We start from the raw sequence: 17048 nt of genomic DNA, 5'->3' as shown, positions 1-17048 counted from the left end.
AGAAAGTAAACAAATCAGGATTACTACGAAAATTGACGAACGAGTGCTACAAAAGTCACGAGTGTTATGATCAGCGTCATGACTGAGGGGAGGGCTACCAATTGCTTGTATGTTGAAAGGTAATTAATTGCAATGCCGATACTAGTCCCCTCAATTTCGCTGCGTACACGGCAGAAGTGTTGGATGTGCCCATGCACTGAGTTCATTTCGCGCAGATGCACTCCATCTGGAGGGTTGGTGCGACCGCAGCCGCCTCCGAAGTGACCGTTGATGCCGCTTCCGTCGGTGTATAAGCAGATTCATCCCCAGCCCAATTCCATGCCATCGATTGCGGTCTCGGCCGTCTGTCATCCGGGTCGACGTAGCCCCGTTTACGCCTAGCTTTGGGCCAGCCCACGAGGCTGCGCCTTGGCGTTGCGGAGCAGTTTACCACTATCGGTGACATGGCCCTGATCACCATCGTGTGAGCTTGCGGTGTAATCCCCCAAAAGCCTCAAGTGCTAGTTGATTGTGGGGGCTGGACCTCTGCGTCCCAGAGTAAGACCACCAGACTTGTCTTGTTCGCAGTTCCTTCCGATGCCAGGTGGATGTCTCATAGGGCACACAAGTAGAGTCAAACGTTCTATAACTACAGTAACTCACTGCTCGTGGCCAAATAATCGCACACCTTGATCATTCAAAGCAGTCTTGGTCCATAACATCGACATGGGCGCAATATATTCATCCCAGGCAAGTAGAGACGCGCATGGCTATGCCTGTAATATCCTTTTCACTAATACGGATTGGTAGGTCTACGTGAACGGGTGGGTTACTTGGGACTCGAAATGTGTAAGTGATAGAACACCATCCGTCATTACCCTGGTTGACTCCGATACTGATTCATCGATATGGGATAAGTGCAGATGCAATGGGGGAGCATATAATGTGAAAACCTGTCCATCGTGTAGCCATGGACGCTGCACCAATTGCCCTCTCTTGGAGGACTGAGCTGAAAGTCTTCGTGTTTTCGTATACTCAATAGCTTAGCAGGTAGCGTAGGATATCTAAGAATTCGAACTGATTCTAGTATTGGCACTGCTCCTTTCCCTAGTTTTTTGCCTCTTCTTTTCTTCAGCAAGCCGTATCTTCTCATTCTTCTTCGCCTGATTCTTCGACTCGGAACCCTTGCCATTTTCCTGATCTCTAGACTTTGCCGACTCATCGTCCAGCATGGGCAGCACCGTATCAAATTTCACACCTCTGTACAAGAGTTGCCGGGAGGTCATAAAGTAATCGAGCATCTCATCTGTCACTTGAGAACGTCGCTGCTGGAAGGAGACACAAAACTTGGCCAACTCGTCCGCGCATCTATATAAAAGTCAGCACAATTTATCTCTTGACATCTATAGCTATTGAACCCTTTCCACACATGATATGCAGGAAAAAAAGAGAGGAGGGAGGGTAGGCGGTACTTTTTTTTGATCTCACCAGTTGTCATACTCCCGGATTGGTATTCATGACGAATGTGTTCCAGCTCTTCGTCGTCCTATTATAGGACAGTACAACTGCCAACCTTTACTGACAGTCAGAGCATGCACAAACCTCTAAAAAGAATCTCAGGTATTGGTAGCTGACGTCGACTTCTGGATCACCTCCCTTGGCTCGGTGATCCTCAAGTGTTTCCTGGCCACCGCTGAAGGCATACTTTGTGATCTTCTTCAATATTTGCTTAGGGCTATCTCGCAGAAGTATGGAGCTTGCCTCAACGGAGGCAGACATCTTGGAACCAGGCCCTTGCAGGGCGTCGAGAAATTTCGCATGTATGAGTGACGGCTTAGTGTATCCTAGCTGACTAGCGACATCCCTGGTGAGGCGGAAGTACGGATCTTGGTCGACTGCACAGGGTATGAGGCACGGGATCTTAGCCGCCTGGAGCCTGTTGGCGCCGAAAAGGAATGGAAATGAGGTTGCAAACGATGACGCTGCTTGTACAGCAGCAAAGTGGACCTGGGCTTATGTTAGCATTCACAGGCAAGCTGGTACTGTAGTGTAGATGAATAGAAGAAACCGAGGCACCTACCTTCCCAATGCTTGTGCTGGAGTTGAAGCCGAAGCAGGAGTCTGCTGTCCCTCTGTTGATTCTCTATACTCGATCAGCACGGCAGACGGTGGCGTCGATTCCAGACCAGAACAGACCTTGGCTATACGGCTAATATTCTTGTAAAAGTCGCCGCCCATGAATTCATAGTCGGAGAATATGAAGGTCCTGTCGGGATCGAAGCCAACTGCGATAATATCCTTGGCATTCTCTCGCGCATAGTGTTCGTATTCTTCCACCGTCCGATCCATCTTGCCCATGAGGTACTTTTCATCTGCGCCATTAAGCAATGCGTAAGCGCAAAGATTTCACAAGCGGGGCGCAGAGGGACGCTTTCATACTTACCATCCGTTAGCATCACGATGAGGGGCACTTCAAACACATCCGATAGCCACTTGGCCAACTGGAAAGGGACCATGTGTCCAATGTGCATAATGTCACTGCTGGGGCCGCGGCCAGTGTAGATGAAGAAGGGCTCCTTCTTTTCATGTTTGTCTAGGATTAACTCGAGGTCGCGATGCGAAAAAACGATACGTCGTCGGAGAAAGCGATGAAGCTGGTGCCCAGTGACTCGCTCGAACCTCGCAAGCAAGGCATCGTCGATGATTTTGGTTCCAAACTGTTCGACAAGCTTATTGTAGTTGATCGCCTTCACTTCGCCGTCTTCTCCGACCTCGCCCTTCACGCTCCAAGGGGTAACATTCTGCTCACGCGCGACAGATGCAGGAGCCTCGGTGTCTTTCGGTAGCAGCTTAGCTTCCTCCATGATCAAAAAAGCTAAGTGCTGGCTGAGAAAGTGTATCCGTGATTAAACTTGCCCGCGCTTGAAGGCACTTGAGAAACTACACAGCGGGGTCACGGCACTGGAATATTATCAAAATGAGTCACCCGTTACGGGTACCAATTACGTACGCGTACCTAGATAAGGGTAAGCTCTTAATTATAAGTAAATAATTATAATAATAAATATACTTATAAAAAGAGTATATATAATTATCTTTTTATAATTAAATATAAACTTATATATATATATTATTAAAATAATTAATATCTTTTAAAGTATAATAATTATAAGCTTAAAAGAACTTTAAATCTCTTATAACTTTTATTAAAGAAAATTAAGTATTTAAAGTATTACTTTAACACTTATTTTATTATACTTATATACTTAATAAATATTAATATTACTCTTATATAAAGCTATAATAAGAGAACTATATTGTAACGGTGGCTTAGGTTCTAAGGCACAGTAGGTCTGTTTCTTAGAAAGTAAGTTAAGTTAAATGCTATAGAGTAGCTTTTTAAGTAGTATTATAATAAGGCCGTTAAGAGTATAACTCTTAATAGTAAGACTATTACTTAAATTAATTAATAGAGAACTAAATTATTTAACTATAGAAATACTTCCTTCTTAAGTATTCGTTTATCTCTCTATTATAGTCCTAGATTAATTAGCTTAACTATTAATCCCTTTAAACCTTAATTAACTAGCTTAAGGTTTAGTTAGTTTAATTCTCTTTAACTAATGTGTTTAAACATTAACCTCTTTAATCGCCTCTTAGGTTACGTGGCTAGTCACGTGCCCTTACCTTCTTCTTATGCCTACGGGTCGTGCCTATTCTAGCTAGTGCGGTCCTGTCCCGTGTCTTATATAGTGTCGTTTATAATATTATACCTCTCCTTTATTAGTCTTATTCTTAAGGCTATTAAAACAGGCCGGTTTAAGTATTATACGTTTTCTTTCTTCTATTATTATATGCTATTATATTAATTAATTATATCTTAAAATAGCGGTTTAAAGCTTTATTTACTTCTTCTCTTCGCTAAAATAACCTTCTTTCTGCGATAATTAATAATTCGTCTTTATCCTTTATAAAGGCTTGCACTTATTACGCTTGTATAGGACTTCCCTAATGTAAAGCCTTCGTTTCTAATTTAAGTTATTATATAAAGTGTGTGGTGGATAAGTAAGGGAATTATAATATTACGAGGGTAACCCCTTAATAGCTTCGTAGTATTACGAATTAATATTATAAGCTTAAGAGGGAGCTTAAAGAAGCTAAGAAGCGTGCCTTAGCCGAGAATTAAAAGGTCTTACGTTTATAAAAATAAAAGAAATTATAGTTTAAGAAAATAATACGTGTAATTACGCGTAGTATTAATAACGTTAAAGAGTTAGAACGTGTAAAACGTAAGAAAGCGAAATAGCTTTAAAAGACTATAGGGGTTCTTCCTACTTCTTCTAAGAATTTAGATTCTATTTTAGTTTGTTTCTTAGATATTAAATTTAGTATTAAGTTATTAAATAATACTTAGAAGATTAATTGGGATACGTTTCTTAGGAATAAAACTATTTAAGTAACGTTAAGTAATTCGTGAGATTTTTAGCTAGTTTTTAGGTGTTTTTAGAGTTTAAATATTCTTTTTATTTAATGAGATAATAATAATTTTTTATGTCTCCCCGTGCTTTAAGTATCCGTTTAACTTCGTATTTATTAGTATTTTCTATTATAATATTTATAGCAATTATAGATTTATCTAGTACTTTCTCTAGTAGTAATATATAAAATATAGAATAGATTCTTATTCCATCTAGTAATAATAGTTTATAATTAGTATTTAAGATTTTTCGTTTAATAAGAAATAGTTTAATCTTCTTTTAGTTAAGTTTATCGCTAGGTTACTTAGTTTTAATGTTTTTACGAATAAGGTATACTTTATATCTCTCCTCTAGGATTAGCGCTAGTAATCTCTTTTTATTCGTGTAGTGTTTTATTCGGTTCTATAAAAATATTTATTTCTATTATAAGTGTTTTTGTATTTCTATTATAGTTACTATATGCGTTATAGCTACTAGCGCGTTTATATTTTATGTTATATGTATTTTAATAATAGGGTTAAATCCGTAATTTGCCTTAAATAGTAACATCTTTATGTTATTAATCTTAGAGCTATTATAAGCCTATTATACTAGTAGTAGCTATTCTACTTAATTATTCTATTAGTAGTTAATATAGCTTCGTAAATATTATTCGAGTATTTAGTTTAAGATTTTTATTTATCCATTTAATTATAGGTGAAATACTATTAATAAGCTTTATTTAATCTTTATAGTTTTTATAAGGTATTTCTAAAAGTTTAAGGTAAATAATTTATCGCGATCTAATATAAGCTTTATTAGTAATTTATATTATATAATAACTGTTTTAAAGAATATATACGCTAAGTTCTTAGTATTACTTAATTCCTTATATAGAATATAATAGGCGTATTTTATAAGTTTATTTATAATAACTAGGATACTATTATAAGCTACTCCTATTATAGGTTCTTTTAACTTTAGTAGTTTAACGATAAAGTCTATTATAATAGTTTACTATACTCTTTTAAGTAGTAATATCGGTTATAATTCTTCGTATAATGCGTGTCGCGCTAATTTTACTTTATTATACGTGTCGTATTTCTTAATAACTTCTTATACTATTTTTCTACTTTCTAGAAAGTTATATAATCTTCTTAGCCTATTAATTGTTTTCCTTACACCCTAATATTCGTGTAGTAGGTACTCGTATATTTCCTTAATAAGCTATTCTTAAAGTATACTAGAAATATACTACCGTTTATTATATAAGAAGGTCTTACCTTTCTTAAATAAATGCGTTTTCGTTTCCCAATTATCTAGATAGCTATTATTATTAATATATAATGCGATTTAATACATTTATATTTTATTTAGCTTAACTTACTAGGTTATATTAATTTCTTAGGTGCCTAGTATAAGGTTCCTATTCTTAATAGCACGTAGTAAGGGTGTATTACTCACTTACTTATTTGATTTTAAGTTCTCTCTTCGGCTAAGCGCGTTTACTCTTCCGTTTTTAGATCCTTTATAGTATATAATTTTAAAGTTATAATTCATAAGGGTTTTATACTATTTAATCTATCGTTTATTTAAATTCTTTATAGTTAAGAATAATATAAGATTCTTATAGTTAGTATAAACCTTAATTTAATGCTTTACTTCTATAAAATAGTATCTTTATTCTTTAAAGCACTTAATAATAGCTATAAGTTCTTTATCGTAAATCCTATAATTAAGTTTAGGTTCATAGAGTTTCTTTAAGAAGAATATAATTAGGTGTAATCTTCCTTAATTATCTCGTTATTTAAGCTATTCGCCTAGTATAAAGTTTAAGGCGTTCGTTTTAAGCTTATAAGGTTTATTTTAATTAAGTGCTTTTAATATAGGTTTTAACGTAATTAAATCTTTTATCTTTTAGAATACTATAGCTTTTAGTTCGTTCCATTAAAAGCTAACTTCTTTCTTTATTAGGTTTATAAGAGGTTATAAAATGTCTTTATATCCGCTTAAAAACTTACGGTAAAAGTTTATAAATGCTATAAATTCTCTAACTTCTTTTAGATTCTTTAATGTAAGCTATTTCTTAATAGTTTTAATCTTATTTAGGCTTATTTGTATTTCTTTATATATAAGCACGTACCCTAGAAAGTGTATAGTATTCTAGTAGAACTAGTATTTTAAGGCTTTAACTAAGAGTTTATTATCCTATAGAGTTTATAGTACCTTATATACATATTATTTATATTTCTTAAGGGTATTTAAATAAATGAGAATATCGTTAAGGTATATAACTATAAATACTCCTAGTTATTTCCGTAAAATTATATTGATTATTCTTTAAAAGGTTACTAATACGTTAGTAAGCTTAAAAGGTATTACTAAATATTTATAGTATTCTCTACTAGTTTAAAATACTATTATCCACTTATAGCCTTCTTTTATTCGTATAAGGTTATAGGCTCCTTTTAAGTTAAGTGTGGTAAACTATTTAGCTTTTCTAACTTTATCTTTAATTTCCGTTATAAGCGGTAATAGGTATTAATTCTTAATTGTAATCTTATTTAAGTGTTAGTAATTAATGTATAATTATAGTTTCCCGTTCTTCTTTAATACCTATAAGATTAGGTATTCTACTAGAGACTTTAATAGTCTTATATATCCCTTTTATAACATGTCCTTTAGATACTCCTTAAGCGCCTTATCTTACTTAAGGTTTTAAGGATAAATCTTATTAAACGTTAGTTTAGTATTAAACTAGAGTCTAATCTTATAGTCCTAGCGTAAATACTCTAGTAGTCCTATTTCTAGCTCTCCGCTAAATAGCTTACTATACTTTAAGTATTCCTTAGAAATCTCTATTATCTTAGCTTTTAGCTCTCTAGTAATTACATATATTCCTAAAGGCCTATTATAGTTTAAATAAGGTGCTCTTTATAGGCTGCTCTTAGCTTTATAACCGTATTCTAGTAAATCCTATTAAAGTTAACTAGTTCTCTAATTAACTCGTGGATTACTCGCTTATAATTAGGGTATCCCTAATATAATATCGTGTTTTAAGATTACTATAATATCTAGTGTAACTTAGTGTTTCGTGCCTTATATATTAACTAAAAGCTACGTAACTTCTATATTAACTACTTCTTAGCTATACTTTACCGTAGTTCCTTCTATAATTGTAAGTTAATAGAGCTTATCTTTAGGTATTTAAGGTAATTATAATCTATTAATAAGATTTAGTAAGATAAAATTTCCTTATACTCTGCTATTAATTATTACTTAAATTCTTTATTCTATTATAGTTATATTAATTATAAGGTGTGCTATACTATTAATATTTATAGTATATAAAGACCTATTAGATCTTTATTAAGAAATTAGTCTTAATTATAATAACGGCTATCGTTTCTTAATTTATTAATTCTATTCTTATATTATTCTTTAGCGCGTTATTTTAGGCGCTATTATTAGCGGTTGTCTTTTAACGCATTATTAAAGCTTTCTTAGTAATCGCTTAATTTACTATTTATGTTAATTGAACTTAAGTTAAGCGAGTTACTTGTAATTACATAATTCCCTTTCTCCTTATATTATAAGGTTATAGCTTAGGTAGTATATACGTTATTCTTAGTATAATATAACTTTTCGTTTAATATCTTTAAATTAATTTATCGTAATTTTAATTGTATTATAAGGGTTATTCTTCTTCCCTTTTATTCTCGTAGAAACTATTCGCTACCTTACTTACTACTAAGATACGTGTAGTAATTATTATTATAATAAAAGGTTTAATTAAGGAGTTTATATTTAATTTTAGGTTTATCTTTCTTAATTAAATGATTCTCTTTTTCTTAGATTCGTTCTAGTAAAGGTTTACTTTTTAGTGAGGGTGTTTAGTATTCCTAAAAGTTATTAGGTATTAGTTAGGTTTTAAATTTCTAATCTTTATTTAAACTAATATTATTTACTAACGTGGGGCTTCCTTTATTACTTATTACACTAAGATTTCGCGTGGGTAAGTTTTCTTAGTTTATAGTATAAAGCTTTTTACCTTTAAGAATTAGCTTCTATAGCTTTTTTAGGGCTTTATATTTATTCGTAAAGTGTCTAGTCTTACTATAATTATAATAAGTCTTCCCCTTTTTCTTATTCGTAGCGTTAAGTTCTATAGGTCTAGCGTAGTACTCGTATACTATTAATATTTAGCGTAGCTTGCTATTATTAGGTTTATTAAACCTAATATATAATTTAAATTTCCTATAACTTTTTTTATAACGTTACTTATATAAACGGTTATCTGCCTTAATAACTATTTTAATAAAGTTATTAAATAACTTAGAATAATCTTCTTAATAAATGTTATCCTTTACTTCTTCTTTAAGTCCTTAATAAAAGACTTTTATTTTAAGTTTAGTATTCTAGTTAAGTTTTACTATAATACGTTTAAACTCCCTAGCGTAATAAGCTATAGATCCGATCTACTTAAGTTAAGTAAGCTATCGTGTAGCTTCTTTATACTTATTAGGGTTTTTAAATGTAGTGAGAAGTTATTCTTTAAAGGTTTCGTAATTAAAGAAGATGTAAATAACTTTCACTTTAGCTTTAACGCTATGCTTAAGATATACGCGAAGGGTTAGCTCCTACTATTCTATTACTTTCCTAGTTAAGAGGTTACTAATATAAAGAATTTATAACTTAAGTATCGTGTAGATTTTTTCGTTAACTTATAGGTAAGCTTAGGCTTATGTAAGAAAGTTCCTTATATTACCCTTATAATTATTATATAATTTAGGCTTAAGGAATTTTAGCATATTATTGTTATTAATAGAGAATATAAGTGTAAGATTTTAAATTACTATAAGTTTCTCTTCTTATACCTCAAGTTTCTTGTAGAGATTATTCTATTAGTTAAGAAGCTATTAATTCTACTTCTTAAGCTTAGTAATCTTATTATAAAGGTACTTTATTATCTCTTTAAGGTTAGTAATCTTTCCGCTTAAAGTAAATATCTTAAAAGTTATTACTACTTAAAGTTTTAAGGTAACTTATTAAATAGAATTAATTAAAATGTAATAGTAGCTTAGGTTCTAAGGTATAGTAGGTTTATTTCTTAGAAAGTAAGTTAGGTTAAATACTATAAAGTAGCTTTTTAAGTAGTATTATAATAAGGCCGTTAAGAGTATAACTCTTAATAGTAAAACTATTACTTAGATTAATTAATAGAGAATTAAATTATCTAATTATAGAAATACTTTCTCCTTAAGTATTCGTTTATCTCTCTATTATAATCCTAGATTAATTAGCTTAACCATTAATCCCTTTAAACCTTAATTAACTAGCTTAAGGTTTAATTAGTTTAATTCTCTTTAGTTAATATGTTTAAATATTAACCTCTTTGATTGCCTCTTAGGTTACGTGGCTAGTCACGTGCCCCTACCTTCTTCTTATGCCTACAGGTCGTGCCTGTCCTAGCCGGTGCGGTCCCGTCCCGTGTCTTATGCAGTGTCGTTCGTAACATATATTTTTAATTTTTAAAAAAGCTTAAATATTTAATAATAAATCTAATAAAATACTTAAATTATAATAATAAATACATAAATTAGCTACAATTATAACTAATAAGCTTATATAAAAAGTGGATTCTTTTAGCTTTTAATAAGATAGAAGAACTAGATTACATAATTTTCTAAAAAATCACTATATTATGCTATACAGAGCATTAACAAAAAAACTACACTACATGTAGTTTTTTAGTGTAGTTTTTAGTGTAGTGTAGTTTTTATAGTTTTAGTATAGTTTAACTACACTATAATTACATTTATAGTGTAATGTGTAATTATAAAGGGAAATTTTAATTATAAATATAACGTTAATTATAAATATAACGTTCATTATAAGACTTATAAGGTTATAAATATTATACTTAAATAGAGCTAATTTAGCTCTTCATAATGGATTAGTTTTTATACGTATAGCTTATAAATTAAGCGAGTTATAATAGGTTAAATCTTAGCTAAAAAATTAAGATTTACTTTTTTAACATAAGAGATTGAAAGCTTAATATCTCGCTTAATATCCACATTTTAAGGTTAATTTTTAAAGATTGAAAATTACGTGATTTTTAGCTTTATTTTAATATATAATATGCTTATATAAGCTTTTTTTTAGTAAAACTTTTTTATAATAAAATTTAAAAATAAAAAAGTTAAGTGAGAAATATAAAATCTATTATAATATAAGAAATAATATATATAAAAAGAAAGTATAAAATATTATTTTATATGAAAAATCTTAAGGTATTTAAATATATTATTTATAACTTTAATATATTTCTTATAACTTTAATTTTTAATATTTTATATTTAAGTTATAGGGTAATACTATAAATATTATTATTTTATAAGATATTTATATATAAATAATAGAAATTTTTAAATTTATTATGTTTAATATATTTTACTTATAATAATAATATAAAGTAATACTTGCTTACTTAATATAATTCCCTTATAATTCCCTTTTATTTTATTTTTATTTTATTTTTATTAGTTTTTTATTCCCTATTTTTAGCTTATTTAAGCTAGCTAATCTCTACTTATTAATACTAATATTAGCAAGTAAATTTAGCTCTATTTTAGCTTATTAATTATATTAGCTAATAATAGCTTATAAATTAATTAATATTATATATTACACTAATTTTTAAAATGTAATATAGTGTAGTAAAATTACACTATACTACACTACACTAAAATTCACTAAAAACTACAAAACTACACTACTTTTAATGCTCTAATACTATACAGCCTATACTATAAAAACTACATTTATAGTTTTTTAAGTTCTAGGCTTATAAGAGTATATTAGGATTCACTTTTCTATATTAGCTTATAGTATAAAATTAATACTATTTATTCGTAAAACTTATAATCTTATAAGTATTTTATTAGATTTAATATTATTATTATTATTATTAAGTATACTAGAGCTTTAAAGCTATTCTAGTATATTAACCCTTATTTTAAGTAGGAAAACCCTTAAGAGAAGAAAAATCTACTTATATTTATAAAGTCTTCTTTACCTTATATTACATTATATATAAGATATATTTCTTCTTATATAAGTTATAAGTGCTAATTATTTACTTTCACCTATTCTTAACCTATTATTATAATTTTCTTATAATATATTATATTATAAATATAATACGTGTTAGCTTAATTTTCCCTTACCTTAAAGCTTTAAGCCTATTAGCTAATTTTTAAGGTAAGCTTAACTTAATTTTACCCCTAAAACTCACATACTTAGGCACGAGTTAACCCCTTCTTTTTCGGGTAATTAAGCCGTAAAATTAGGGGTGCCTTTAACCGAGTTTAAACTAGCTCTTTATTAGGCTAAGGTAGGGCTCTATAGCGTTTAACTAATAACCACTACGCTATAAAGGCAATTTAATATTATTTATTATATGAAAAACTATAAAAACTATACAACTATAAAACTATAAAACTATAAAACTATACTACTTTTATAGTTCTACTCTAATAAGTATTTAATTATTAATTAAGTTAAAGTTAAAGCTTTTAAGTAAAAAGTATAATTAATATAAAGTATTAAAGAGTTAAGTTTAAGTTAATAAGCTTTAAAATATAATAAACTTTAATTAATTAAATTACTTAATTAATATATTATTTACTTTTCTTTAACTTACTTTAATAAAAGCTTATATAAGTTTATTATCAAAGTAATAATTTACACTTAAAGTGTTATAGACTAGCTATACTATACTACTTGTTAAGGACTAGCTATACCATACTACTTGTTAAGGACTAGCTATACTATACTACTATAAGTATACGTCTTTAGAAAGTAAGAATAAACTTAGAAAGAAAAGAGAAAGGAGAAGAAAGGTTTCCCTCTTCTTACCCCCCTTTATATCCCTATCTAGCCCGTAAATTATTCGGGTTAGGTTCGAGCTACCTTCGTATTAGGTCCGACCTAGGCCCGAGCTGCTAGCTCGAGCCTATAACACTACTATAAGTATACGTCTTTAGAAAGTAAGAATAAACTTAAGAAGAAAGAGAAAGGAGAATAAAGGTTTCCCCCTTCTTACCCCCCTTTATATCCTTACCTAGCCCGTAAATTATCCGAGTTAGGTCCGAGCTGCCTTCGCATCGGGTCCGGCCTAGGCCCAAGCTGCTAGCTCGAGCCTATAATATAAAGTAAAAAATAACTTTATTACATTATATACTCTTAAAGTTATATAATTATATTACAATAATAAGCTTAAAGCTTATATAAGTAAAAAGATAAAAGTATATAATATTTATAAGTAAATTATAAATATAATTCAGTGAAGACGGGTGGAATTTTCAAGACCATATACCTATTCGCCTCCATGGCCACGATTATCAGCAGCATCATCTTCGAATCTGTTGGGGTATATCTAATTTGGACGTCCAAGGAGCATTTGGAGTAACAGGTTACTTGGCAGCAATCGTCGTTATGGTGAGCTTTATGGCTTTGAGGAGTGCAGACAAACGGTGACCGGCCATAAAGAACGCGTTGCTTGGCCTGTCTAGGAGATGGGTCGACTTGAAAGTGCAGTCTGTTCAATTTAATATATTACTAGCCTTTCAGGTTTATTCATAAGACGGACGACAATGTGCTTTTCGGCGATACGAAACGCGTGCCTTTATTACCTGGCACACTAAGTTTCCGCACAATGTCTGCCAACATCCAACCCACTTTGCCTGGCTTTTCCCAGGAGGTTGGGGCTCAACAGCTCCTCTTTTACCCAAGAGTCCTCGGCTTGCGGGCGACCGTGGAAATGTAAGAGACATTGTCGCTTACGCCGTTTACTTTCCCGTGTGTTCAGCACATTGACTCCCTCATTAAATCCTACATAAGTTAACTCAAAGTTTTGTAGCATTTTCTTGTCCAGAATGTTCCTTCGCGGCTCCCAGCCGGTACTGCCGTCAACGTCCCACCTTAGGAAGAAGATGTTCTTACCCCACCGTGCTAGTAATTCCGCTTTATAGATATTCGTATCGTCAGAGTCGTTCGGCGATGCTTGATGGGTTAGAATGTCTTGCTTTAGTGTCAAAGAGTTCTTATCAAGCAACCGACGGTCTTTAGGCTTTATTGCGTGGCTCTGCAGCTGGTGCGTGTCTTTGGGTGACTCATTTGTCGTCTGTTGTGGATGATTGGTGTGAATGCCACAGGGAGGGCGTGTGGGTGAATTGCATTTGAAACGTTATAGTACCGTTATCGCGTATACACTTGAGCACGGCATTTAAAAGAAGCTATTCTTTATAGCTTGTAATGGTGGTATCCATATTATGATCCCCGCTCGCAGGTACAATCTTCCTGTGGTTCCTTGTTTGCGGTTCAGCGACGTATCTTTTAGATTTGCGATAATAGCTTAGATTTTATTTGTGACAGCGCGAGCTCGCTTTTTAAAGCTTGCGTGTTGGGATAAATTCTCTATCGCTGTCGCTTCCTTCGCCCGGGGGTTCACGAGCTTTACGACGCCGTCGCTTGTTGCTACCGCCAGAGGCGTTAGGCATTCTAGTCCTTCCCTCTGCGTTTTCCTTGGTAGCCACGCAGGAATGGGCTTCCTTAAGAGACTGCGTCCCAGATTCCACTGGGTGGCACCCTTGACGACCACAGCCCAAGAATTCTTGTGCATCGCCGCTTGATGTATTCGAGAGCTCGCTTTCATGGATTGGATTTCCGACAGTCGCATCGTCACCTGGTTGCACAAGCATGGGAGAGCTGTTTCTTTGCTGCCTGACATTGGACGCAGCGTCAGCGTTATCGCTATTGTCGACAAAATCCTTATGGTTCGGCATAGTCGCGCCTCAAGTCTCAAGCTGACGAGAAGGGCAGAGTTCGTCATCAGACTCTGGAGCGGCCTTAAAGGAGTCTGCCCGTTTGGGTGCAACTTCGCCTGAGAAGCCTGAAGTTCGCGGCACGGATACAGATTGCCTAAACGGGGTCTCCATAGCGTCATTGGCCATATATCGAGATGGTGCTGGACTTATTACTGCTGTCGAAGCTGGGTCTTGTTCATCCGGTGGTGGAGAAGTGATAGTATGATCATCTGCCGTGCCAAGAAGTTGAGGAGGGTTTTCTGAGGGCGACTGATACATGGGCACCCGGGTGCCCAAATAGACTAGCGCACCCAGGTGCCCAAATTATGTCAGCACTCCTCTAGCGCTGGGACAGAACCTGTGCCCCAGCATGTTCCTGCAGCCACTGCACATTGCAGCGCCAATCAGATTGATGAAACATGGATCAGGCAGCATTCCCTGACGACGTTCTTCCACCCGAAGGCACATATGAATCACGCGAGTCCTTACTTGATGCTATCAATTCTTGGGCGAAACCTCGAGGGTACGCATTTACAACAGGGAAATCCCTCAAGACACCAAATGGCAGAGTCAGAGTAATATTCGCTTGTGATAGGAATAAACCTCCTCCAAGCCCTTCTACTGATCGAGTGCGACGCACTTCGAGCCGAAGAACTGGCTGCAAGTTTTCAGTTCTAGCCAAGCAATCGCTAGATGGTAGTACATGGGTCTTGAGCCATCGACCAGACATCGAATGTGCTAAACATAATCACGCGCCCAGCGATGATCCTTCTGCACACCCTGCCCACCGCAAGCTTGTGGGAAAAGATGCGGCGATCGTCTCCAAACTCGTGAAGTCTGGAACTGCCCCTCGAGAAATAAGGACCTACCTCCATAACCACTCAGAAACACTTGCAACTCAGCGGGATATATACAACCGGATTGCGGCAACCAGGAGAGATCTTCGCGAAGGCCAGAGCAGCATTCAAGCCCTAGTCGACCAATTAGATAACGAGGGCTTTTGGTGTCGCGTCCGCTTGGATGTAGACAATCGACTGACGGCTATCTTCTTTGCCCATCCTGACTCTGTGGCGTATTTACAATGCAACCCGGACGTATTATTGCTGGATTGTACCTACAAGACGAATAAACACGGTATGCCGCTACTCGACATGGTCGGAGTAGATTCTAGCCAGCGGTCGTTCTGTATCGCATTTGCATTTCTATCCGGTGAATCGGAAGAGGATTACTCTTGGGCGTTACAACATCTCAGGTCACTTTACCAGCGTGAACTTCCGTCAGTTGTCTTGACTGATCGATGCCTAGCTGCAATGAACGCTGCTGCACATTGGTTTCCAACGACCAAAGCGCTCCTCTGCCTCTGGCATGTCAACAAAGCGGTCCTCCAGCGCTGCCGGCCCTTTTTTGTGCAGAAAGAAAACGAAACCTCAGAGCGGGCAGAAAATGACACATGGGAAGAATTCTACACCTCCTGGCACTCGATTGTTGCTTCACCAAGTGAAAAGATATTTGACGAGCGCCTGGCCAAGTTTGAACTGAAGTATGGCGAAAAATATCCAGAGTGTGTAGGGTATATCAAGATGTATTGGCTCGAGCCGTACAAAGAGATGATCATTAAAGCATGGGTGGATATGCACTTGCATTTCGGCAATGTGGCCACCTCGAGGCAGGTGGCTTATACTATATGCAATTGACAAGACGCTAATGGAACGTTCCCAGGGCCGAGGGTATCCATTCACTGATGAAAGCACACATTAAGAAATCGAATTTGGACCTTTTCGACGTTTGGCAAGCCATGAAGCATGCCATCGCAAACCAACTCAAGGAACTTAAACATATTCGAGCTTCGCAACAGTTACGCACACCTCTAGATGTATCCGGGCTCATGTTCGAAGCAGTACGAGGTAGGGTTTCGCATGATGCTTTGCGCAAAGTCCAGGGGCAACGGCAGTTATGTCTACAAGAGCCACGTCAGATTCTATGTAGTCAGACTTTCACTTCGTCACATGGGTTGCCGTGCTCCCACACCCTCGAGAAGCTGGAAGAAGAAGCTCAGGGTCTTCTGTTAGAGCATTTTCACCCACATTGGCACTTAAAGCGAGGGGTGGCACTGCCAAAACCTGTTCTGGAACCTCGCCGGGCTGCAAACCAACTAAATAGGACTCAACCCTTAACGAGCACAAGACGCGAACCATCCGGTTTCGAGAGAATCCAGGGTAACAGAAAGGCTCCCACTTGCAGCGCATGCCACGTGGTAGGCCACATTATGACCTCGAGGTCCTGTCCGCTGAAGTTCAAGGGGTCGCCGGTAGTACCTCTGCCGGAAGCTCGAAGTTCAGTCACATTTTCAGGTGCCACGGCGGAAATGGCTCCTGCGGGTGTCTCTAAGGCCCCCCCGGAAATCGTGCCAACGACCCAGCAGTCGCAATGTTCAAATGCAGTGGCGGATGCCTTGGCAGAGATTGATCAACCCTCTTCCTTTGCAGCACGCATGCCACCCATCCGTTCATCTCCTCTCATGAGATTTAATACGTCGACTGACTTGGGGTCGCTTGCCACATCAAACAACGCGCCCGGCAGTCCGCCAATGTTGACCGTTGAAGGGCCAACGGTTGAGCAAGTCCAGTCTTTGTCTGGTGTCACCTTGGAAGAGCCGCGGTACGATTCCCCGGGTGCCATTTATGAGAGATATGTAGCTGCTAGAAATGCGTGGTACGCTGCGCAACCTGCTGGCAGCATC

The 17048-nt window shown here is 35.2% G+C and overlaps 2 protein-coding genes across 2 annotated transcripts; both read right to left on the bottom strand.

Moving 5' to 3' along the window:
- Positions 1-985: 985 nt before the first annotated feature.
- WRS1_2 (tryptophan--tRNA ligase) lies at positions 986-2891 on the bottom strand. The gene is made up of 4 exons (XM_066121057.1): positions 2423-2891; positions 2176-2351; positions 2060-2122; positions 986-1986 (listed from the first exon to the last, which is right to left on the bottom strand). The coding sequence occupies exons 1-4, from the start codon at positions 2841-2843 to the stop codon at positions 1555-1557; spliced, it is 1092 nt and encodes a 363-aa protein (XP_065973990.1). The 5' UTR covers positions 2844-2891; the 3' UTR covers positions 986-1554.
- Positions 2892-13891: 11000 nt separating this feature from the next.
- On the bottom strand, positions 13892-14287 carry J3458_016891 (uncharacterized protein; the record flags this gene model as incomplete). Its single annotated transcript, XM_066121056.1, has 1 exon — positions 13892-14287. The coding sequence occupies one exon, from the start codon at positions 14285-14287 to the stop codon at positions 13892-13894; it is 396 nt and encodes a 131-aa protein (XP_065973989.1).
- Between the last annotated feature and the right edge of the window lie 2761 nt (positions 14288-17048).

The sequence above is a fragment of the Metarhizium acridum genome (genome assembly GCF_019434415.1).
Source record: "Metarhizium acridum strain ARSEF 324 chromosome Unknown scaffold_405, whole genome shotgun sequence".
Taxonomy (NCBI): domain Eukaryota; kingdom Fungi; phylum Ascomycota; class Sordariomycetes; order Hypocreales; family Clavicipitaceae; genus Metarhizium; species Metarhizium acridum.
The sequence above is the reverse complement of the archived record's forward strand: the minus strand, read 5'-3'. Positions and strand labels throughout refer to the sequence as shown.